This window comes from Salvia miltiorrhiza, chromosome 8 (assembly GCF_028751815.1).
Source record: "Salvia miltiorrhiza cultivar Shanhuang (shh) chromosome 8, IMPLAD_Smil_shh, whole genome shotgun sequence".
Classification (NCBI taxonomy): Eukaryota; Viridiplantae; Streptophyta; class Magnoliopsida; order Lamiales; family Lamiaceae; genus Salvia; species Salvia miltiorrhiza.
Window position 1 is genome coordinate 19,188,140 of NC_080394.1, and position 9,907 is coordinate 19,198,046.

Genomic DNA, 9,907 nt, shown 5'->3' on the forward strand with positions numbered 1-9,907 from the left:
GAATTATCCTTGCCGAATCGTACCCTATAATTTTTAAAAACTCGTATCCCCGTACTCGTATCGTATCGCCCCCGCATCCGCACCCCCGTACCTATGCAACATAGAAGATGAGTGACCGACTGAGAAGTTCATCTAACGTATGCAATACTGTATAAATATGAAAATACTTAAATAAATAAATAAAATTACCGGCGGCGGGAGCCCCGCCGCTAATCACTGGCGGCATTGGCCGCCAGTAAAACTCTGGCAAAACCCCGTCAATCCGGCGAGTGGCCACCGCCGTCCGGTCAACATTACCGGCGGCCGTCATTTGCCGCCTGTATTAGAGACACCAACGAGCTATATACCGGCGGCGAGGGGCCGCCTGTAATGCCGTCAGTGTCAGAATTTCGATCCGGCGGGATAGCTATGATTACCGCCGGTAATTGCTGATTTTTTGTAGTGGAGAAAAAAGAGTACTCGACTAAATGAGGGAAAGAAAAAACGCATATATAGCAGTATAATACAACATGTATGTCTAAACACACATTAATTTCCTTGGTTTAAACTCGAAGTGCTGCATACAAAATGAACATAAAAGAATATGCTTCCCAAGCAAGAGCCAACAAATATCGGAGGATGTGTGGGTTGGGAAAATTAAGTTGGATGTGGATCTATCATAGGTAGCATTAAATTAAATGATGGAGCCTTACACCCGTACACTTGTCTGATTATATAGTATTATATATCATATGGTGTTCCTTTCATGCCATAGCTCTAATTTAAATTTGGCATTTGTTTTTTGCGATATAAAGAAAGGTGGAAAAGCGGTGTGTTTTGTTGCCGACGAAAATGGAAAATAGTACTGATGTGAGGAAAGGTGCATGGACCAAAGAGGAAGATGCTCTTCTCAGAGACTGCGTTCATAAATATGGAGAGGGGAAATGGCATCTCGTCCCTCTCAGAGCTGGTGCGTAAGCATTCTTCTTATTTTAATTATTTCTATTCTTAATTATAAACATTGCAGGGTTGAAGAGATGTAGGAAGAGTTGCAGGCTGAGATGGCTCAACTATCTCAGACCTAATATCAACAGAGGCTTCTTTACTAAAGATGAAATCGATCTCATCGTCAGGCTTCATAAATTGTTAGGAAACAGGCAAGTTTAATTTGGTCTCATCGTATATTGTACAAAATCATGCATGTTTAGATGGATAGTTGACGATGATCCAGACAGAGTCCAACTCCAACATGCATGAAGATGCTATAGCTAGATTGAATATATATTTACTTTTAAAAAAATAAAAAAACTACCTCCACGTTCAAGTCACAAAAATAAAATTAATACATCAAACTGCTAAAGTTATAAGTTTGAGCTAGCCTCCCAAATATCACCTCAAGTTGACATCATTTAATAAGATTTTCATAGTATAATTCAGTAAGAATCTCTCTCTCTCTCTCTCTCTCCCTATATATATATATATATATATACACGATGAAAAATATTAAGTTACTTTACAAATTTTAATACTCCCTCCATCCCTAAAAATTGTAACCTTATTATTAATATCGGGACGTCCCTGAAAATTGAGATATTTCTTTATTTAAAAATGACCCCAAAAACTTTTTTCTCTCTTTACTTATAAAAAAGTGTGGGACTCAATCTTCACTCAAATACAAATACTATATATACTTTTTCTTGAAACTCATGTCCTCTCCATTGGGTCACAATTTTACTCCATTGAGTCACAATTTTTAGGGACAGAGAGAGTTTTAGATGTGGGCCATGTGGCGGTTAGTAGTCAACAAATAAAATCATTATAGAAAGCAAATACAATGAGGAAATAAATTACTCCCTCCATCTCACGAATCTTGACACATTTGGATTCGGCACGGGAATTAAGGAGTTGTAGATTAGTGTTTTAAGTGTGTAGTTAATAAAATATAAAAATGATAAAGTAGGAGAGAGAATGTAATAAAAGTGATAAAGTAGGAGAGAGAAGGTAATAATTATTACTCAAAATGAAAACGTGTCAAGATTCGTGGGACGACCCAACAAGAAAAACGTGTCAAGATTCGTGAGAGTTAGGTTGAGTTGTTCGAGATCTTAATTAAGTTATGTTTCGAACTAGCTTAAAAGCTTTCTTTTTCTTTTTTTTCATTAATTTTCATAGCCAGCTGATCAGAACTTTTAGGGAATTTTTGAAATGATATTGAAGTTTTATGTCATGTGTCCTCGAAAAAATTAGCAAACAAACCCTACGTACCATATCTAGGTTCCAATCAAGAAATATATCACAAGTCAGACTCATATATATATATCAAACTATATTTTGGTTGACGTCTCAACACAACTCCTGTTGAAAAACTTTTTGCATGTTACTTCTTTTTTCATTCAAATTGCACTACAAATAGTAATTAATTATAGAGTCAATATATTAAAATATCATATGATATATAATAAAAATAAAAAATATGCATTAACATATAGTTTTAAAATTAATCACTTTTTGCACAAAAAGTCAAATTTACCCCTGCCATTAATTTTTCGCTCTTCTCTCTCTTTTCTCTCTCTGCCGACCACTCTCTCACTAATCGCGGTGGTGGTCTCCATCATCGCTGCCTCCGTCTTCAGCCCCCTTGTCGTCTAGTGTGCGTCTTCAGTAAAGCTGCGGCCGCACAATGGCGGATCTGTTGTAGGGCAGATTGGCAAATCTATGCTTCCTCAGCCCCCTCGCCATCTGCATATACTTGGCCGAAGATGAGACGTCATTGCCGCTACGTATGTAAAGTGTCCATTTTCTAAAAAGTTTTCAAGTAAAAAAAATATGGTGGCTTTTTTTTTTTTCTCGCGTAATGACATGGAAGCTTCTTTCTTAAATGTGGTGGCCTTTCAAGTCAGATACTATTGCTAGTTGTGAATTCGAGTTTTAAAGTTTGAATTCACAATTAGAAATAGTCTTACACTCCTAGTTCTGAATTCAAGTTTTAAAGCTTGAATTCGCAACTGGAAATAGTGTTGATAGTGAATTTAATCTTTAAAACTTGAATTCACAACTAGAAATATATTGGTTGTGAATTATAGTTCAAAAACTCGAATTCACAACTAAAAAATGAGTGGATGATTTTTAAATTATTTATGTGAAGGGTAAATGGTAAATGTGGCTAATTTTCAAATTTTTTATCTCAATGGATAATTTTTATTTTTACTATTTTAATTTGGGTATTTTTAAAGTTCACTCTTAATTATACCCCAATCATTTCCTTTAACTAAAAGAGAAAATCAACTAATATGTTCTCATATATATACACGAGCACATATATATCTATAAATAAGCCAATATCAATTTAATGGGTTGGGATACATTAAAAAGTAAAAACGGTATTTTTCGTGAGAACTGAGAACAGTGAATAAACGAATATAAATTAAGAATAAATAAATAAAAATTTACGAATAAACTTCTTGTAATGCACCAATTTAAGTGAAATTTCGCCCTCTCCAGGATTCAAACTAATCAGATAAGAATGACTATTCGAACCATTTCAAAAATCTTATTCATAGATTTATATTAACTTGTTCATTATTCTCATTCCAGGCGATTAATTTGAATCAATATTAGCCACAAGATTTGAATCTCACATTTCAAATTCATTATCATGTCTGGCTATTCTAACCTATCTTCTCTCTCTCACGCGTGGTGCAGATGGTCGTTGATCGCCGGCAGACTTCCTAGACGTACGGCAAACGACGTTAAGAACTTGTGGAACAGCCATATCTTGAAGCGCCCACTGGAGAGGGGAGAAAAATCCATCACCAAGAGCAACATCGTACGACCTCAGCCTCAGACCTTCTCCAACTCACGACCACCAGTTTGGTCCACTCAACTAACCAGATCTTCATCGATCATGAAACCCACAAGCCACGATCCAACGAGGTTGGTAGCAGAGGCGAATGATGGGACCAACAGTGTTGAGAATCCCAACATGGAGCGACGTTCCTTGCTGCTGGAGGAGGATCAAGGCGAATGCATGAGGTGGTGGGAACACTTGTTCAAGATGACTGAAAACGCCGATCAAGATAGACTGTGTAGTGGCTTATCATTTGATGCTGATATGGTTTGGAACTTGGGCAATCCGTAGACCAATCACTCATAATATTGATATGGATATCGATTCATCTTCTATGTTGTTTTCCTTGTAATTTTCCGGAGTATATTATTACTTAATATTTTCTCCGTCCCATTTTTATAATCCACGTTACTATTTCACATCTATTAAAGAAATGCAATTAATGTTATTTACAATGTATTTCGAGTAAAAATTTAAAATGCCCACTTCCTTATCTTTTTTTGTAAAAATGTCTTATCTTATTATACAAAGCATTCTATGCCCTATTCTTTAAGTACCATTTGATTTGATAAGTTTGCTTGGTTTTTTGTGAAAGTCTTACACATTTGACCGATTTGACAGCTATCAATCATAAAAGTCAACGATTTGACAGCTATCAGTCAAGAGTACATATGACCGGTGGGTGGCTAGAACATGTGTCCGACCGGGCGGACACATGATTTCACCGGCCGGACACATGATTTTATCGGTCGGACACATGTCCGACAGATAAAATCATTTGTCCGGCCGATGAAATCATGTGTCCGGCCGGTGAAAACATGTGTCCGGCCAGGCGGACACATAATTTCACCGGCCGGACACATGATCCGACCGATAAAATCATGTGTCCGGCCGGCCGGACACATGATCTAGCCACCCACCGATCATATATATGTACTTGATTGATAGCTGTCAAATCGTTGACTTTTATGATCGATGGCTGTCAAATCGGTCAAATGTGTAAGACTTTCACAAAAAACCAAGCAAACCCATCAACATCAAAGGGTAAATTAGACACTTCACATATTTAGGGCATAGAATGCTTTCTATGATAAGAGAGGGCATTTTTCCAAAAAACACATAAGGGATGGGGCATTTTTGCCCATTAACACATGTATTCCTTTCATCCACCAACAATGTAACATTTTTCTTTTTGGAACCTGACCTCACTTTCTCCTTTAACAACAATCACTCATTTTTATATGGCCCCACATTCAATTCAACTACAACCATTCATTTTTACTTAACACATATCTACCAACTATTTTCTTAAAACCTGTGTCCATAAAAAATATTACACTTTTAATGGACGAAAGGAGTATAACTTATTTGTAATTTTTCTATTTTGTCTCAAACATTCCACTTCGATATGTTTAATGCAATTTAAATTTATAAAATGAATTATATCTTAGACACCCCAAAGTTAAATAGGAACTATCAAAGTGAAGTGAAAGGTATGTGAAAGTATCCGTTTTTGAGATAACAAAGATAAAAATGGCCACAAGAAAGAATGGAGTCGTTTTGGTGAGTTGCTTGGAATTCGTCATTTTTTCTACAGCTCTTAGATCACCCTAACAAAATGGAGTAGTCGAAAGAAAGAATAGAACTAGAGTCTTATAGATTAGTATAAATAATCATGCAATATGTAGATGAAAAATCAATTAATTTACAATACCAAAAAAAAATACTTCATCCGTCCCAACGAAAGCGGTGCGCTTCTTTTCGGTACGGGATTTAAGGAGAATAAAATTGTAGTGTAAAAGTGTATAAAGGTGTGTGGGGCCACATTATTTGTAGTGTAAATTATTACCAAAAAAGAAAATGCACCACTTTCATTGGGATGGTTCAAAAAAAAATACGCACTGCTTTCGTTGGTACGGATGGAGTAGTATTTATTTTCTCTTTTTTTCCTTAAAGAATTATCTTTGTTTGTGCCCACTATCTCCCAACAAAGAATAGAAATAAGAAAGTTTCGATAATTTCCTCAAAAAAAAAAAGTTTTGATAATTCCAGCTCAAAAAAAAATAGTACTATATATTACTCCCTCCGTCCACGAAAAAGAGTCCTGTTTCCCCTCTTTTTTTTGTCCACAAAAAAGAGTCATGTTTCACTTTTTATACAATTACACCCTTTATAGTTTTATGTATTTACTTCATTTGCCATTGAGGACCCACCTCAATAATTAAAAACTCTCTCCACTTAAACTTAATTAAAAATCTCAATTAACAATAAAAATCTCTCATTCTCTCCTTCTCTCCTTACGCACACGACACTCACACCTCTTCTCTCTCACCAAATCTGCCATCGTGGTTCCTCCTCCGGCGAGACTAAGATCTGACCTACACCCTTCTTCCCCGTCACCTCTCCGGGAGCAGCTAGGTCGTCGTCGCTGCCTCACTGATTTCGCTGCCTCGCTCTCCCTGAGCTCGAAACCCTAAGACGCTGTCTCCCAAAATTCATCGTCTTCCTCTGAGCTCGAATCCCCGTCCACTGCCAGTGCTCTGACCGGTCTCGATTCTCTCAAAGCACCACGGGAACTCGCTCTTGCCCTACCTCTCGCCGTTGTCCGCGACTCCGGCTCCACCTATGCTCTGCCTGCGTGAGTAGCTTCAAGGCGAAGCTAGCGTGTCTCGATTTGGTTAGGAATTTTTTAAATTTATCGAATTTGTTACTGGATTCGATTTGAATTTGTTCGAATTTGTTACTGAATTTTTTTTTGAATTTGTTCGAATTTGTTACTGGATTCGATTTTTTAAATTTGTTCGAATTTTTTTCTCCCAAATTTCCTGAATTTCTTGTTGGAATTTCCTAAATATGTTGGTGGAATTGATTTGTTGAATTTGTTATTGTAATTTCCTAAATTTGTTGGTGGAATTGATTTGCTGATTTTGTTTGAATTTGTCGTTAAAATTCATTTCTTGATGGAATCGAATTTGTTGTTGAATTTGTTTGCTCAAACTGCTTTTAAATTTGTTTAGAATCTGCCGAATTTCTTTACCCAGAAATTGGAAATCAGTGTGTGAGTTTTAAATTGTTGGAAATGAAATCGGATGCCTTGTTTAATATAGTTACACTTTAATTTCGAAATTAATGTTTGATGTTTGATTCTTAAATTGTTGGAAATGAAATCTGAATTTTAATTGAGGTTTAAGAGCTTTAAAAGTCATACTAGCACTACCCCTATAAATTTACTTCTCTCTCCACTTACACCTACATTAACAACTTTCTTAAAACCCGTGCCGAACTCCAAATGGGACTCTTTTTCATGGACGGAGGGAGTACTTTTTTCGTCCCACGAATCTTGGCATGTTTTTCTTTTTGGGCCGTCCCACGAATCTTGGCACATTTTTAAATAAAGTAACTTCTCTCTCCTACTTTATCACTTTTATTATTTTCTCTCTCCTATTTTATCACTTTTATCATCTTCTCTCTCTTACTTTATCACTTTTATACTTTATTAACTACACACTTAAAACACTAATCTACAATTCCTTAATTCTCGTGCCGAAACCAAACGTGTCAAGATTCGTGGGACAGATGGAGTAATAATTAAATAATTGAATCCCGTGAATGTAGAGAGACTTACAACAATTGGAGACACTCCCTCTCTTCCTTTTTCCTCCTTGGAGCTAGGAGCGTGAATGCGATTGGTGTTACAAAATAAATGTGGCCATCAACGTCTTAACCTCAAGCTTTATACTTCCTATGCCTAAAATAAAAAATCGATTTTTTTAATTATTAGTATTTAATTTGAGATGTTCATAAAAGTTAGTAATTTTTTATATTTTTAGAGTGGACTTTGTTGTGACGGAATAGGATTAAATAGCACAATCAAACAGAAAACGTAAAAAAGACACAGATTTACGTGGTTCACCAATTTGGCTACATCCACGGACAGAGAGAATAACATATTTTATTATGCGGCTAAGATTACAGATTACAGATCTCAAGTATATATAGTACTGAGATAAAACACTTAAATTGGGCCTAAAGCCCAAAACTGCATACCGTTGGGCCGGGGATGTTTCCGCCCCCGGACCCCAGGCAAGGGGGACTTCGCCCCCCTCGACCCCCCGACTCGCTGACCGGCCCAAAGTGCGAAGTGGGAAATTCAAGACATAATAACAAACTTATTTCTTCATTCACAATACACTTAATTATATTTATTAAAATTCGTATAATTTTCCTTTAGAGCTATGTTTTGTGGAGAAAGTGAGTACTCCCTCCGTCCCAAACGAAATGTCCTCCTTCTTTTGGGCACGGTTATTAAGGATGCATTATCTACCTAATCTAGTAGAAATTGAAATAATGCCATGAAATGTCATTGAATCTTATATGCTACCTAATCTAGTAGAAATTGAAATTTCCTTAATATTCTACTAGATTAGGTAGATAATGCATCCTTAACAAGCGTGCCCAAAAGAAGGAGGACATTTCGTTTGGGACGGAGAGAGTAGCATAGAAAAAGACATACTACTAACTTCTACAGTAAATCCGAATTAGATTGTGACCAGCGTCCTAATAATTATAGCACAACAATTTTTGGAGTATCATATCCTTTACTTAATTTTCGAAAAAGAAATTGGGGCAATCGCCAATAGCAGAGCGACGCCTTCATCTTCTACAATCATTTCACAGAAACAAACTGTTTTAGTCCTTTCCACTTTTTGAGATGGAACTATGCCAACTATTTCTTTTGCAATATTCGCTTTAATTTAGCGACTCAAATTTGTTAGCATAGTTAGTTGTTTTCGCTGCACGAGCTTGTCGGTCATCTGCCCACCACCAACAATACATCATGATTCATCGAAACAATTATTGATTGAATTGTTAAATGAAAATATGTAATTTTCTTGCTTTATTAAAATATTACTTTTAAGTATCAGTAGGCATGCCATTTATAAAGACACATGTTGAATGAATTGCAGGAAATCTTAGTGGCAACAAATATATAGACTACTGTAAAATTAGCTGCAGCTTCTTTTATTACTAGTACATCCACCCGCGCGATGCGCGACGAACATCAAAATTGAATAATATTTCAAAAACAAATATAAATATTAAATATAATTAAAATATAAATAAAATATATAATAAAGATCCTAAATCTCAAAATATATAATTAATCAACTTTGTATATTCAATAGTTAAATACCACTTAATTATTTTTAATTGGTAAAGAGTATACAATATAAATTTATCAATATTCAAAATTAAGTATACATGATAATGTATCATGAGTATTTGTTATGTATCAAAATTCAAAAATCATGGCTTTATCTCTTTTTCCATCTGCTATATATATATTTTAAAGTTGAGCCCATAACCTCTATGCAAAGTGAACATATTACAATATAAACACAATCAGAACAAAAAATAATATTCTTATGTAGCTCATCTCTTAAATTACTCAACATGTAGTAAATCATGGTTTTATCTCTTTCTCCATTTGCTTCAGCTCTCAATAATGGGTTTTATGATTGCTATGTAATAAGCTTTCAATTTAAGAAATGACCTATTAAAATGGAACGTCCAAATAAGGAAATGTGACCCATTAGTATGCAACGGAGGGAGTAATATTGAATAATAATGTTCCGTTATTTTAGTTGGGTTTCGATTTTAATAAAAAAAATAATTTGAATATATATGACAACATTCATATTTATATGCATTTAAATTTTAATTTGTATTTTTTATAGACAAATAATTTTTTTATTAATCGATTAGTGGGAAAAAATGGGGTTGAACATGGTATAATTACCATTTAAATTCAAATAGACGTGCTACTACAAAATTAAATTGTTCAATTTACTTTTTTTATTTTATTTCTAAATAGGATCAATAATGATTCTCCGATTAATGATTTTTCAATGGTAATTTTGATGGTAAATATATACGTAAATCTAACGTAAAATTTAATTAAAAATAATAATAGTAGATATGTTAATATAAGTAAATATAAAAAAAATAACACAAACATAACTACAAATTTAATATTTAACCTACTTCAAAAATAATATTTTTAAATTAAAGAACTTTGAA

At 34.8% G+C, this 9,907-nt stretch overlaps 1 protein-coding gene across 1 annotated transcript; it reads left to right on the forward strand.

Annotated features, from left to right (window-relative positions):
* Positions 1-829: 829 nt before the first annotated feature.
* LOC131001675 (transcription factor MYB114-like) lies at positions 830-4,219 on the forward strand. The gene is made up of 3 exons (XM_057928240.1): positions 830-949; positions 1,007-1,136; positions 3,682-4,219. Exons 1-3 carry the CDS (start codon positions 832-834, stop codon positions 4,115-4,117), a joined length of 684 nt encoding a protein of 227 aa, XP_057784223.1. The 5' UTR covers positions 830-831; the 3' UTR covers positions 4,118-4,219.
* The last annotated feature ends 5,688 nt before the right edge of the window (positions 4,220-9,907 follow it).

What these genes read in the sequence shown, in the direction of transcription:
- LOC131001675 (XM_057928240.1), top strand. Translation starts at nt 832, where the DNA reads ATGGAAAATAGTACTGATGTGAGGAAAGGTGCATGGACCAAAGAGGAA. An exon ending in TCTCGTCCCTCTCAGAGCTG is followed by an intron (nt 950 to 1,006) that starts GTGCGTAAGCAT and finishes TAAACATTGCAG; the next exon opens with GGTTGAAGAGATGTAGGAAG. An exon ending in CATAAATTGTTAGGAAACAG is followed by an intron (nt 1,137 to 3,681) that starts GCAAGTTTAATT and finishes CGCGTGGTGCAG; the next exon opens with ATGGTCGTTGATCGCCGGCA.